The sequence below is a fragment of the Microtus ochrogaster genome, chromosome 17, assembly GCF_000317375.1.
Source record: "Microtus ochrogaster isolate Prairie Vole_2 chromosome 17, MicOch1.0, whole genome shotgun sequence".
Lineage (NCBI taxonomy): Eukaryota > Metazoa > Chordata > Mammalia > Rodentia > Cricetidae > Microtus > Microtus ochrogaster.
In genome coordinates this window covers 33,625,118-33,640,039 of record NC_022019.1, presented here as the reverse complement: position 1 = coordinate 33,640,039, position 14,922 = coordinate 33,625,118, and the positions used below count along the sequence as shown (strand labels likewise).

The following is a 14,922-nucleotide window of genomic DNA, read 5'->3' as shown; positions in this document are numbered from 1 at the left end:
CCATCATCCTGTGTCTTCACGTCCCCTTCTTGTATTCCATCATCCTGTGTCTTCACGTCCCCTTCTTGTATCCCACCCCCTCCTTTTCCACTCATTTCATCTCCCCCAATTCTAAGCATTTTTTGACAATATTATCTTTTTTCAAGATAATAGCGGAAACTATGCCAGCAGAATCTGGGGAAGGGCTGGGTCATTTGTAACTTGACAGCACCCCCGCCATGATTTCTATCTGTACCTCATTACTTTTAGTGGCCCTTCTAGTTGTTTTTCAAAGTGTAACTTCCTCTTTGGCACACACAAGCAAAGTCACCCCTCTGACCAAGGCAGGTCTCAATCCAACCCAATCTTACCAAGGTAACAACAGACAACTCAAAACATTGTTAAAGCTGAATGTGACAAAGGCCCTCTCTCTGACTTAAGGCACTGATAATTCTCAGATAATGGTGACACACAAACACCTTGGAACCCCAAAGCTATTACCTTAGCATGAACCAAATCTTTGACTGTGATGAAGGTTTTGTTCTGTTTCTGTCATGAGTAAGAAGAGCCCTCTAATCCCCCAAGCAAATGAGTTAGGCTAGCAGAAGTCTATGTAGCCTTTGAAACTTCACAAATGCCTTCATGTAGGTTCTCAGAGTAAATGTTTCCTGAGTACAAACTGTATCAGAGCTCAGGCAATTTTCTTAAACACTAATCAACGAGCTTTGGGGGGATGTTCCCCTCCTTTCTGTGGGAAGAAAAAAAAACGGTCACTTCATGTCAACATGTCTGGTTATGCAAAAATGAAATGATAATATCTCAAGAAATGTTGGCAACTCTACAGGCAAAGAAATAAGTTTTACAAACAGACACAGATAGACACACTTTCAAGAACACCAGGGAACGATCTAGAAAGTAGTCTGCAGAAGAAACGGTTTCACACACACGAGGACAGTGGGAGCTAAAGGAGCAGACGTCATGTTAGACAGAACAAACCGTCTCTGCTCTTAGCAAGAAAATAAGAGAAGAACAAGATGGCCTCCAGGTGTCCATCCTCGGGAGGAGGGGGAGTTGGGAGGCAGACACGCCCTTTTGTTCGTTTCATACTTTTAGCAAATAGTGCTTTCGATGTTTGATGCTTTGTCTGTGTGTGCTAGATCCCGGGAATGCAGAAATGATTCCTTTTTTATATTAGAGGGTCTAGAATTAAAGGACAGATATAAAATGTCAGGAATGACTGTTCTTCACAAGGGTCAACCCTGAAGAAAAATCCCATTTTATGCACCTCAGTTACTGTCTATGCCCTTGGGGAAGACATCAGCGTCTTGATTGTTGTCCTTTAGAGTATTTGGAATGTGCAGCCAAGTATACAATTCATCAAAAGCATTGTACCGAAACTATCATTCTTATAAATATTAGTGTACTAAAGGAAACAGATTTAGGACACACCCTGAGGGCTTTTCCCTACTACAGTGACATATTACAGTACTTTCAGGTTTAACACACATACACGTATATAGGTTTACGTATGTGTGCATACATAAATATTCTAAACATGTCAGAAGCTGCTGCCTAATCATAATTAAAATGAAAAATAAAGAGCACTAAAATGTAAGCTATACTTTGAAAAGGCCAATTTGAGACCAGTGCAGGCAGACTAAACACAAGAGCACACAGGACACTGGCATGTGTGAGAAGGACAGCAACCAGTGTGAGCTAGGACCTTGTGAGACCTAAAGAACATCCACGCATGGTATCTAGCCTTCAATTCTGGACCCTCTAATAGAAAAAGGTACCATTTCTACATTCCCAGGGTCTGGTATAATGTAGACTAAAAATGTAGACTAAGGTAGCAGTGTTTGCTACCTTAAGCCTCACAAGAGTAATCCAGTAGATGGTTAAAGAAAGGAACAAGTTCTAACTCTGAGAGGACATAAGATTTGAGATTTGTTGAGCAAAGGAAGTGAATAACAGCAGCCAAGGACACGAAGGATTTCTCCCTCAATATGGAGATAATAAAGTCAACTAAAATGACAGCATTGAGGACACAGAGAAGATAGAAGCAAGGTTTGAAGACAATGGCAAGGTAACAGTTACCTTGTGGACTCAATCCCCAGAAATTGCTAAATACCCCAAATGAACACATTTACAAACTATCTCATCTCCCTTACCTAGGCCACTTTCTGACCTATCCTGTTTACACGTTCACTCTAAACATGCTGTCTCTGGCTGGCTCTGGCCCAACAGTGGTCAGTTAAGATCCCTGCCCAGCCTGGCCCCAAGGCTGGCGTCCCCTGCTCTTAGGAAGAGTGCCCCACCTACCCTAGGGAAGCTGACCACATGTGTCATGCTGCAGTCTAAACTCTGAAACCACAATGTCTCAGTTCTTTAAGGGCTCATGAGATAGCCGCCCCTACAAAGGACTGGTCAGAGAACCATGGAGCAGGACCCAGCATGGCCTTCAACCCTCAGGTCCATAGGAGGTTCCTGCCAGACACAGTTCAAAGGTAGGCACAGTGAGTGAGTAGGAGCCATGTCTGAAGAGTGTTGGGTGATGAGGTTCTTGCAAGAAGACCTAAGTAACATTTCTTCCTCCAGCGAAACAAAATCATTGCCTCACTTCAGTCAATCCATGCTCAGTGTTCTGAATGGAGGCTGTATGGACACAAGTCCCCAGATCACTCCTACAGTGTCATTTACCGGCATACATACTATCTAAGCAGGCCTCTTTCTCTTGTGTGTGCGTATGTGCACATGTGCGTTTGTGTACGCTTTCCTCCCCAGAGTAGCATGCCGTGTGATCGGGTTTCCTTAACATAACTTCCTGTTGAGAAAGAGTCACGTGTTGCTACTTTCACACCCCACAGCATGGCCGAACCATAGGACATCCTGCAAGCCACTAAGAGAGTCTGTGTTGTAGTTACTGCTGAGCTGATGGCTCCTGCACCTGAGCTTCTGAAACCACTCCCACTTTTAGGTGGACCAGGCACGAGAACACAGGAATCATTAGCAGCGGACACACGATGGCATCTCGTCCCTCTCTTCTGCTGCGGTGCCTCTCCTCATCTTTATAGTCGTGGTTAGCGTGGAGATTTGGCAACTCTACACACATTTTCCCCCGTGAGCATTTTTTTAAGATCAGATTCCAGGAAGTAGCTTTGGAGAACTCCTCAAAAATGGTAGATGAAATTTTCAGGGGAAGAAACTCTGGTCGGAGTTGCTGGTGCCCGCTCCACAGCGACCGCCTTGTCTAGAGGCTGCACTCCCCTGCACCCTAGCCTTGCGTCCTGAACATGGCAGAGGAAGCCTTCCCACAGAAACGGGGGGTTCCCACTTTTATTTCTTTCACTTCCAAGGCAAGAGCCCCTGAGTTTTTATTCCTACACAAACCATGAAGCCATATCTGTCTTTGTTGCGTTGGTTTTGATTTCATTAATTTCACAGTTGTCTTTTTATTTACTTCCGATTTTGCTGGACAAATTTGCTTCTCCTGCTTCTTAAGCTGTATGGGTAACAACTATTTTTCAATCTTTCTTTTTTTATTTCATTTTAAGCATCTCAAAAACTTCCAGAGTGGTGCCTTCTTTAACTCAAAGGTCTTCATTTCCGAGTTCATTCTTCACTGCTTTACCGTTGGTTTCTACGTTAGCTGTACTATAGTCAGGCTGTGTGACGAGCTCAGTGATGACTTTCTCGCCGTCTTGAGAATCTTCTGGCAACCTAGTCTATGGTTGAGCTTGAGACACGTTTATGCCTTCCACACACATTCTGCTAACTTTTAAACCATGCTGAGCAAATCTTCAAGGCGTTTCATTTTCTTCTCTAGGGTATTATTCATATACACGCAACTGCCCATTATGATTGTAGACCTGTCAGTCTTTCCTTCAAACCACATCAAATTTTGATAGCTTAGGCACATTTCAGAATTATTCTTATATCCTCTGTGGACTGTTCTCTTTGTTTGTTTGTGTCTGGGTCTCTTGATGTTGGTTATCCTGGAAGTTACTCTGTAGACCAGGCTGGCCTTGAACTCAGAGATCCACCTACCTCTGCTCCCAAGTGCTGGGATTAAAGGTGTACGCCACCACTGCACAAAACCTATTGTTAACTTTGGCAGTAATACTGTTTTAGCCATCGGTATCAAAGCTGCCTTGAGTCCCTTTTCCTGTGGTTCTATTGCAGTTCACCCGTCCGCAATGGATCTGGCTGGTGTGGATTCCCCTACAGCTTTATTCTGCACCTTTCTACATGACTCTGAATTACATCGTCTTTGAAAGCTCCAAATTGGTAGTGTTCCCTTTAACAGACAAGTTCAATCCACTGAGACTGGTTAGAACTTTTCTACTTCTGCATCTTCTGCTTTCCGTCCCCATCCTCTCCTCCCACCTCACCGTTTCTTACTCTGCTTGGCTGTGCTTTAGGTTTTATTTGCAGCCTGTGAGGGCTCATCTGTCAGCACCACACGCCACCGCGGAGCTCGGGGCCAGTGGCCATCCCTCTTCTCACGCTGTCAGAGAAGAACAGAGACCCCGTCCACCAAGCAGCGTAGGCACAGGAGTAGATATGGAGCCAGTGATTCCAATCAGTCCTGACAGACAACTTCCCCTTGAACACACAGCAGCAGAGGAAGAGACATTCCAAAGGCTCCCTTAATACTGGGGTTTATATACATACATATATATTGAAATTTATAAAGACAATCTACAAAGAAGTGATTATTCTCTTTAAATATAATCACAGAATTTATGGCTCATAAAATAGTGTTCCTATTTTCATTGGTGTTCACTCTTTTATGTGGAATTTTATGTGGAATTCTTAGATTCCCAGTTCAGGACTTGAAATTTGTCTTAGCATTATTTATGACCAAGAAAAAAAATTTAAACAACGCAAATGTGCTGCAGTGAGGGAGTAGCTACTTAAATTATGCATTACCACACTGGAGTACTGAGGAATATTGATCCAACACTTTGGAAAACTGTGGAATATCCATTAGACACCTCACAGAACCCAGACGTTAAAAAACAGGTAAATACACTGCCGTGGTCATTTATTTACTACTGAGACACAAGACACCACACGATGTCACTGTCACTGGGTTCAACACATACGATACCCCCAACTTAAAATTTCTCATCTGAAGCTGCTCGAGTCTCTGTGCCCCACACATCCCAACAACTCCACACAAGAAAGGGAACTGTGCCCACGGCTGAGCTGCATGGACAGCCCTTGGGAATTCATTTTTTTCATCACTTTTTTTTTTCACCCAAAAAAAGGACACCCAAGCTGCCCTCAAACTTGTTAGCCTCCAGAATAGCTGGCGTTACACCATTTCATTTTAGTTATGATACTATTTTCAGTTTCTAGCCCGGCCCGAGCGTGTTTCTCGTGTGCTCTAGGTGAAGGCAGACCAGCTCTACTGCACTGCATGTGTCACTGATCTCATTTCCTGGCAACCTGGAAGAAAAAAATAACTCAACCTAAATTCAGATTAAAAGTCAAGCTTAATGCCTGTCTGAAATGTGGGGAACTCTAGACGATTTTATTCTTAACCACACAATGATTCAGAAACGGGGGGATTTCTGCCTGAAGTTAGTGCAACTTCTCTTGTTGCAAAAAATGTACTGACCTATTTAGATGGTTCTATTTCCTTTGCCGGAGCTCTGACAAAGTCACTAACTGTAAAAGTAAACACATAAATTTTATTCTCAGTTTATTCCGGTTAAAGTTTACGCCCTGAGAAGTTTAAGGTAGATGTATAAGTGACTGAACAGCTGAGTTAAATAGTTTTACCTAAACATTCCCTACTTGCTTTCTTTCTTCCTAGTGACCCTGACCCCTGCTGGATACAGAAATGGCTAACAACTTCACTACAGCGCTGGCAGCTTCTCAGGGCAATAACTGTGACCTCTATGCACACCACGGCACAGCCAGGATACTGATGCCTCTGCATTACAGCCTTGTCTTCATCATCGGGCTGGTGGGAAACCTGCTGGCCTTGGTTGTCATTGTTCAAAACAGGAAAAAAATCAACTCAACCACTCTCTATTCAATGAACTTGGTGATTTCTGACATCCTGTTTACCACAGCCTTGCCCACTCGGATAGCCTACTATGCCCTAGGCTTTGACTGGAGGGTTGGTGATGCCCTGTGCCGGATAAATGCCCTGGTATTCTACATCAACACCTACGCAGGCGTGAACTTCATGACCTGCCTGAGCATAGACCGCTTCTTCGCCGTGGTGCACCCTCTGCGCTACAACAAGATTAAAAGGATCGAATACGCGAAGGGTGTTTGCATCTCTGTCTGGATTCTAGTATTTGCTCAAACCCTGCCTCTGCTCATCAGACCTATGTCCAAGGAGGAGACCGGCAGGACAACTTGTATGGAATACCCAAACTTTGAAGAGACGGCTTCCCTCCCCTGGATCCTGCTCGGGGCGTGCCTGCTCGGCTATGTGCTGCCCCTCGTAATCATTCTCATCTGCTACTCCCAAATCTGCTGCAAACTCTTCAAGACTGCCAAGCAGAACCCACTAACTGAGAAATCGGGTGTCAACAAGAAAGCTCTCAATACAATCATCTTCATCATCGTGGTGTTCGTTCTCTGTTTCACGCCCTACCACATATCAATCATCCAACACATGATTAAGAAACTCTGCTCCCCTGCCCTCGAATGTGGCCAGCGATATTCCTTCCAGCTCTCCCTGCACTTCACAGTGTGCCTGATGAACTTCAACTGCTGCATGGACCCCTTCATCTACTTCTTTGCATGCAAAGGCTACAAGAGGAAGGTCATGAAGATGCTGAAGCGGCAAGTCAGCGTGTCCCTCTCCAGCGCCGTGCGGTCAGCCCCTGAAGAAAATTCACGGGAAATGACGGAGTCCCAGATGATGATCCACTCCAAGGTTTCCAACGGAAGGTGAAAGGACTCACCAGGCTTCACAGCAGAGCGAGCCGCGCACTGGCCTCTGCAGAGCGGGCTCAGTCCCGCTGCCGCTCCGCCAACCAATGATGCACTGAGATCCAGTCCATCTCGAGGGAACAACAAAAGCAAGTTCTACTCCGTAGCTGAAATACTGTATGTCTAAGGGAAGGCTGCCTCAGTCAGTTCTTGCTGTAAAAGAACTGTTCTGTGCTCCTCAGAACACAATTGCTACCTTCTCTGCAAACGATAAGACGGATTCCACTGTACGTTATCAGTGTAAAAATGTTAATACTGTAATATAGCAAACATATTTCTTAATTTACACCTCTTTGAATTTCAGACTTTATCTCCCCAGTTTTTATTTGCTTGTTTGTTTTGTTCTGAGACAGGGGTTTTAAGGAAAAGTTTGTGGGATAAAGAACAGGAGGTAACAAAAGTATAAGTATGGCGGTGCCAGTGACCAGCGGCGGTTCCAAGTATAGCGAACAAAGGGTTAATGTAGACAGCAAAGTGCTGGTGAGCAGCAGTGGCTGAGAATGGAGCTCCTCCCATGCAGCCAGGTGAGCATCAGTGGCTGAGCACGGAGCTCCTCCCACGCAGCCAGGACAGCACTCTACAAGAAGGACAGGGCTCTCCAGGGAGGCTCTCAGTGGAAGCATGGCTACACTCCTCTGAGGACAGAAAATATGCACAGATGCTGTGTTTTCCTTGGCTTTCCAAAGATCTTTTTTTTTTTTTTTTGGAAATTGGTAGCATCTGGCATATATACCTGTAGATCAGCTTTTAAACAGCGGGAGCAGTGAGGATTACAATTATAATTGCCATACTTGCCTAAATAAATCGGGAAGTAAATCGGGAAGCAAATGCACAATTTATAGAAACAGCCTTGACTGTCCTGGAACTCACTCTGTAGACCAGCCTGGCCTTGAACTCAACAGAGATCCACCTGCCTCTGCCTCTCCAGTACTGGGATCAAAGGCACGTGCCACCACTGGCTGGCTATTTTTTTCCTTTTTAAAAAACTTTTTTATAATTTATTTTTATGTGTGAAGATGTTTTGCCTGCATGTAAATCACCACACCATGTGTGAGCACTGCCCAAAGAGGCTAGGAGGTGGATCACATCCCCTGGGACAGGAGTTACAGATGGCTGTGAGCCACCATGGAAGTGTGAGCAGTGCCCGAGGAGGCCAGAAGAAGGTGTCAGATCCCCTGGGCCTGGAGCTACAGATGGTAGTGAGCCACCATAAAAGCATTGGAAATGGAATGTGGGTCCTCTGGAAGAGCAGTCAAATGCTCTTAACCACTAAGCCATCTCTAGAAAACCCCTTTCCTCATTTGAGACTCTCAGTCTAGCTGGCCTGGGATTCTCTGTGTGGAGGGGCTAGTCTTAGACTGTGTATGATCCTCCTGTCTCCTGCCTCCTTCCTGCTGGGACTAGAAGTATCACAGTAGCCTGCTGGGATTCTTTGTGACATTATACATCTGCTCATAGGGGCTGCCTTATTGGCAGCGTGGCTTCCTAAACACTGTTTACCTGATCAAATTTGCTTTCCCTTAGTCCTGAAATTTCCCCAGTACAGTTTCTCAGTTGGTAAAGATACCAATTTAGATAGTAGAGAAAAAATAAAACACTATACCATGAGTCATAATTTCAATTTTTATTGAGGTGTATGCCCTGGAAATACTTCATTTTAATAAAATTATCCTGTTTTGTTATTTGTCTTTCAAGACAATGTCTCATTATATAGCCCAGACTGGCCTTGAACTCATTATGTATCCCAGGAAGGTCTTTAATAATTAAAACCCTTCCTCGGGCACATACTTGTAACTCCAACACTTGGGAGTCAGAGGCAGGATGACTGCTGACAGTCAGGGGCCAGCCTATAAGAGGGTTACAGACAGTGTAGCAAGCCTCTGCTTTAAAAGAAATTTCCAGAGGGTGTTGCTACTGGGCCCAGCTTGGAAAACACATCTTAACCATCACTACTGTAACTATACTGAGTACAGTTAAAGTCCAAATGGTGTCACTTTCACAGAGCCATCTGGTCTCAGAGCCACTAACCACAAATGGCTGGTCTGAGGGAGGCAGTTGAAGTCTGGATCCTGACTCCTTCCCTCACCCCATCTCTGGATTTTCCAAGTAAGGGTGGAAAGAGCCAAACACTGCATTTTGTCAGGGTGTGGCTAAGCCAGATTTCTAGAAAGAAACATTCGTAAAAACCGGATAGAGTTTTCTTACTTTCCCAGCCCTGAAGGCAAGCAGGTTGGTTCTGTGACCTCACTAGAGCAGAGATTGTCACACAGAGCCAATCAGGCCGTTTGAGTGTGACACGCTCTGCTGCTTGACAGGCTCCCCATCTTCTCCCCCATCTTACCACGGATAAGTGACTCTATCTTGTCACCTACAACACGCTGGCATGTAAGTCTCTGGGTCCAGACAAAGGGCTGCCAGCTCTCCACTCAAGGCCGCCAGTGCGCAGCTCCATCACCAGGCAACGGCTCACATGTGACCTGGGCACATGCGCCTCACCTTGGGCTTCAGTCAGCCCTACTTTTCTTCCAAGCATTTTACCAGCAAGTGAAGTGGGTGCGTGAGGGCAGTGGTGAGCAGAGGAAGTGACCTGCCAGATCCTCCCCCGAGTATCTGCTGCACGAATACGATAAACTTTAACAGACACACAACAGGAGAGTGGGCAGCTACTGGATAGTCTCACTCCTCTTTTGTAACCTTATTTTTATCTCTAAAAAGATCATTCAGTTAATTTAAAAATTCTCAAAGCTATTTAGTTTAAGCTCTGTTAAACGTGAGGCTAGAAGAAAAAAATAACATCTTGAAATCTGCAGGCAAATGGATGGAGCTAGAGAACATCATATTGAGTGAGGTAACCCAGACCAGAAACACAGTTATCACGTGTACTCACTCATAAGTGGTTTTTAAACATAAAGCAAACTACCCTACAAATCACAAGCCCAGAGAACATAGACAACACTGAGGAGTCTAAGAGAGAAATACATGGATCTAATCTACATGGGAAGTAGAAAAACACAAGATCCCCTAAGTAAACTGGGAGCATTGGGGACTTTGGGAGAGGGTTGAAGGGGAGGGGAGAAACAGGGAGGGGAACAGAGAAAAATGTAGAGGTCTATAAAAATCAATCAATCAATCAATCAATCAATCAATCAATCAATCAATGTGAGGCTGGAGAGATGAAACAGTGGTTAGGAGCACTGGCTGCTTCCAGAGGACCCAGGTTCAGTTCCCAGCACACACGTGGCGGCCAACAACCACCTTTAACTCCAGTCCCAGGGAACTGATGACCTCTTCCGGCCCCCTGGGGTACCCAGTCTGCACAAAGTGCACAGACATACAAACAGGCAGGACACCCAAGCACATAACATAAATAATAAAATTATTTATTTAAAAAAGGTAAGTTAAACGCACTGACTCTTCAGTGACAATTCAGAACAGTAAACACCAGACAGAAACAGCATTGGCTACATTTTAAAGAGCTCAAAACTTTCCAAAGTAAGTAATTTCTATTATCATATTCCTGGCTTTCAGAATTCTGTGAACCAGACAAGACTGTTCACACTAATTGTAGAAAAGGCAACTGGCCAACCAGAAGCAGGATGGGGAGGGTAGCCTTAATTCCACCAATGAGCATAAACGAAGGTAGGAGAGGCCTCACTGCCACGTGACACCACAGACAACAAACCCTTCCGTGGGGCAAATCACTCGGCTCTGGGGAGGTAGAAAGTCACCCGTGGATGGCATGAGGGCACCAAGGTGTCACGCGTTCACTAATGAACAGTACCTGCTTTGCATGATTACCAACACTGACGCCCCAGCGAAACCTCGAGTACTGGATTTCTCCATGAAATGGCGACGACAGAAGAAAACATGAACTCTGCAGTCCCACAAGATCCTCCAGGTTAGACGTGTGAAGGAGCAGGGCTGGCTAGCTAGAAGGTCAGCTCAGAACTGGAGACACAAGTACAGCTGCTTGGACATAATCTAGCGTTTCAAGAGGCATGAGCAACAGCCCAACACCAGGAAAGGCGGTGTGCCGTTTTCAAAAGGGACACACACCCATCTTAACCCTTAAAGGACCTATTTTGGTAACTTCTCAGCCTGCTGTAATTTGTTATTCTCTGAAAACATCTAGCTATTAAATATTCAGATGGAGAAGAAATGGAAAGCACAGAAATGAGAAGTAAGGGGTGACCGGGCCCAGGTGGGTGACTGGGCCCAGGGGTGACCAGGCCCAGCCTTCTGAACCAGAGGTCACATGAGTGTTTGCTAGAGCTGCTTGCAGTGGGCATGACACAGCAAACTTGGAAATGGCTGAAGACCAGACACAAGGGCACAGGGAGGATGGAACCAGGGCTCGGCCTTGTCTCCGCACAGCAGCCTGACTGGAAGCAATCCATGCTGCTGCCTGCCGGGCATGCTCACTAGTCAGTCGCCCTGCTCAGCAGGCCCCAGGCCTCCACTTCCTGTGGCTTTCTGTGTGGAGGACCTTCCTCCATCCCCCATCTGAACCTCAGTCTGTTTCCCAGAACAGCCTGTAGTTTCTCCACCTGTGCAGTCTTTATCACCTGCCCAATCGGCCTCCTCTGTGAGGAGGGACACATGGTGTGGAAATCCCTGCTTAGGCTGCTCTGCTCTTCTCCCACAGTCCCACGTCACCCCGAGACCAGAAGCTGGCCACTGGGCATCTATATTACTGAGCCTCTCCTACCTGCCTCTCAGCTGGAATCAGAAACTGTTTCTTCAGGATGCCAGCCAGAAGCGGCTGTCTGCACTAACAGCCCCACGCTAGTTCTGTGAGGACCGGGTGGGGAGGAAAGCTGGGATAGAAACGAGGACCTCAGCATGTTAGGTGAGTGCTCTACCACTGAGCTACTCCCTAGGGTTTAACTTACTACTTAAGGCCCCTGAGCCGGGCGATGGTGGCGCACGCCTTTAATCCCAGCACTCGGGAGGCAGAGGCAGGCGGATCTCTGTGAGTTCGAGACCAGCCTGGTCTACAGAGCTAGTTCCAGGACAGGCTCCAAAGCCACAGAGAAACCCTGTCTCGAAAAATAAAAAAAAAAATAAAATAAATAAAAAAACTACTTAAGGCCCCTGGCCGTCCCACTACAAAACCAACCTGCCTGAGAAAGCAGGGAACCTGCCCAAAGCCTCAGCCCGTGGGGAGCAGGCTCTGAGCTCTCGGTCCTCATCATGACACTTTCTCCACAAAGGGAATCACATGTCCCTCAGAGAGCCTTGAAAGAGGTGCTGCCAGTGCCGTGTGTGTGCCCTGTGGGTTTACTGTGAGAGAGGAGGCAGGCGTATTTCCCCGGCGTTTCTATCTCGCCACGGAGAGGCCTCCGGGTAGGACAGAACTCCCACTCCATCCACTTGTGCTGTGCAGACACCAGATGTCCGCCTGTGCACTAAAGCCCTGGGGTTCTTGGTGTGTTTCTTACCACAGCAAAGCTAGTCTAGGACGATTAATTCAGGGTTCAACCTGCTGGGACAGAAGGAGAAAACACTAGAATAGAAGGAAAGCAGGGTGTGGTCACTGCCCAGCTCTGGGGCACAAACCCGCCCTCCCCTTAAGCTCGCTTCCATGGGTCATTAATTCCACGCCCCAAGACTGACAACAAGTTCCCCATCACATCCAAGTCCCTCTCCCAGTCTCAAGTCCTCCATCGCTCAGCCGTGCCTTCTGTGGCAGGTGCAGAGAGCCACCCTTGGTTCTCCTCACTGTGTTTATTATCCGGCTTCCTCCACTCACTGCTGTTCTTACACCCAAATCCTAACTCTTCCAAACACACCACCCAGCTTCCTTCCTTTAACACATTTGATTTAGTTTTTACAGTCTATGTCACATAGTTGGAACTTGATGCACAGTATTAAAAAATAACAAAACAAACAAACAAAAAGAAAACACTGTGCTAGCCAGAGACCTCAAGCTTCAAGTCTAGCTGGCTGCTAGCCAAACCTTTCCGACTCTGCCCAGTATTTGGACTTTCTAGCCCTCAAGTGCCCTTGTCAGTGAATGAGAAGGCGCTAACACACAGTCTGCCCAGCCATCACTGCCTAGCCTGTGAACAGCTGTTAGTGCATTCTTGTAACCTTCAGCTGAAACACTGATCTTCACTACTCTCTGTTCTGGGAGGTTCTGAGTACAGCCCACTGAACAGACAACGCTCAAAAGCCACGTTGACTGCAGTTCATCATCACACTGCAGCTATGTGCACCCCAGAGCCTGGTGGATGTGAGGTTTGTATACCACATGCCATATGCCTTAGGCAGCAACAGGTAACCGAAACATGTTTGCACTCAACTAATAATCACGCCCAACACAGCAGATTAGAAGTCAGAATGTCAAACCGGGGTCCTTTTCATTTTCTGCTGACAATGTAAGAAGATGCCGCCAGCTCTTCCACTTCCTTCCACACGAGAAAAGTGCCATGACTGTTTACACGCATGTGTTTCTGACAGCAGAGGAGGACGGCGTGCTCCAACTGTCCCCCTCCTCACTGACGAGGCTGAGGTGTCCTGGCCTTTTCTTGCTACCACCGTCATCTAAAGTTCTGTTACAAGAACAACCTGCAAGCCACCCTGGGGCTGGCGCACACTACTTTCTGTCCCACGTGGGAACTACTACGAGCAATTCAAAACAAAAACTAACGTACGTTTTGATTGGCTTCTTTTCCGTTTTCTCAGAGTGTGAAATTTATTTCTGGCTTCTGTTCTTGTAAGAAAGAGTTTTCCCATGCAGGTTGTGAGAGAGAGAAAGAAGTCTATCAGAAACTGCACAGGCTACAGAAACCTAGAACCTTCTTCTGAATTGTAACATTCTCACTGTTTGTGAGAAGAGCCCTAGAGTGCCCAGAAGGGTAAAGTCCAGGGAAGGCCATGGAGTGGAAGGGAACTGGCCTTGTCTAAAGCCCAGCTGTGGGCAGGAAGACCCCGTGAGACCCCCTACACCTAACAGGTGACCAGAAACTGAAGCAGTCCTTAGCCTTTCCCAGAGTCCTCTGAGACAGGACAGGACTGAGCACCCTTGTCCCACTGCACCTGGTGTCCGGAGAGTCCCGGGCTGATGAATCCGGTGCAGACACTGTAGGCTTGACATGCAGAATTTAACCATCAAATTCAAACAGAAGAAAAAGAAACAGCTTCTCATTGTGTGTGGTGGATGAAGAGCTAGTAAAGTACTACTCTCTGTGCACCTGGCATTTTTTGTGGCAAAATTCTAAACTAGGCTCAGTTCACGCTTCCCACAGCTTTGTTACAGCGAGAGTGGGAGCTGAAACTCGGGAGTGTTAAAGGGCGGGGGGGGGGGGGGCTCTAAATTGCCACAACACAAATCACATAAGAAAGAAGACACAGTGGCTACACTCGTTCTACGGTCACACATGAGCACAGACTTCACAAATCCTAACTAAGAGTCGTCAACAAAGAACAAGTTATATCAGAAATGCACATGAAAATGTGAACTCTCTCTCTCTCTCTCTCTCACACACACACACACACAAACACACACGTGCACACGCACACACCAGACCTGGGCATACTGCTTTGCACACATATAACTGAAGTAAAACGTAACAGTGGCATTCTTGGATGTCTATCTGCCAACCATGGTTCAGTTCTAGAGAACGGAAACCGCTCATCTCCTGTGTATAGAAACAGATTCAGCACCCAGAACTGGGCTCTTATGAGGTCACCGACAGGGCTCCAAGGGACGATGCAAGTCTTCCTCCAGGGCCCATCTCCTGGAACAACACACAAGAAACACCAGGAGTCACGGGCGCCACCCTGGTGGGCCTGGTAAACTGCGCCAACAAAGGTGGATTTCTTGTGTTGGTTCTCTAGCTCAATCTGAACTCAAGAGCCACACAGAAAAGGTGGACCATGACTGAGACTATTGGCCTCTACCTGCACATGCACATGCCTGAACACACACACGTGGAGTTCCACACTCAGGCAGATGTGCACATGCCTGAATACACACAC

At 46.5% G+C, this 14,922-nt stretch overlaps 2 protein-coding genes across 3 annotated transcripts in view; one reads left to right on the top strand and one right to left on the bottom strand.

Moving 5' to 3' along the window:
* The window catches only part of Gpr183 (G protein-coupled receptor 183), an 11,524-nt gene extending 4,374 nt beyond the window's left edge, over positions 1-7,150 (top strand). Inside the window, exons 1-2 of one of the 2 annotated variants that reach the window (XM_026783219.1) lie at positions 2,457-2,486; positions 5,804-7,150. In XM_026783219.1, coding sequence (XP_026639020.1) covers positions 5,831-6,901 — 1,071 coding nt within the window. In that variant the 5' untranslated portion in view covers positions 2,457-2,486; positions 5,804-5,830 and the 3' untranslated portion in view covers positions 6,902-7,150. Of the gene's footprint in view, positions 1-2,456; positions 2,487-5,803 lie in introns of those variants that run through there. The other variant, XM_013349338.2, reaches the window with a different exon arrangement.
* Ubac2 (UBA domain containing 2) overlaps positions 1-14,922 on the bottom strand; it is a 157,337-nt gene that overhangs the window by 70,956 nt on the left and 71,459 nt on the right. The gene's annotated exons all lie outside the window — the stretch shown is intronic.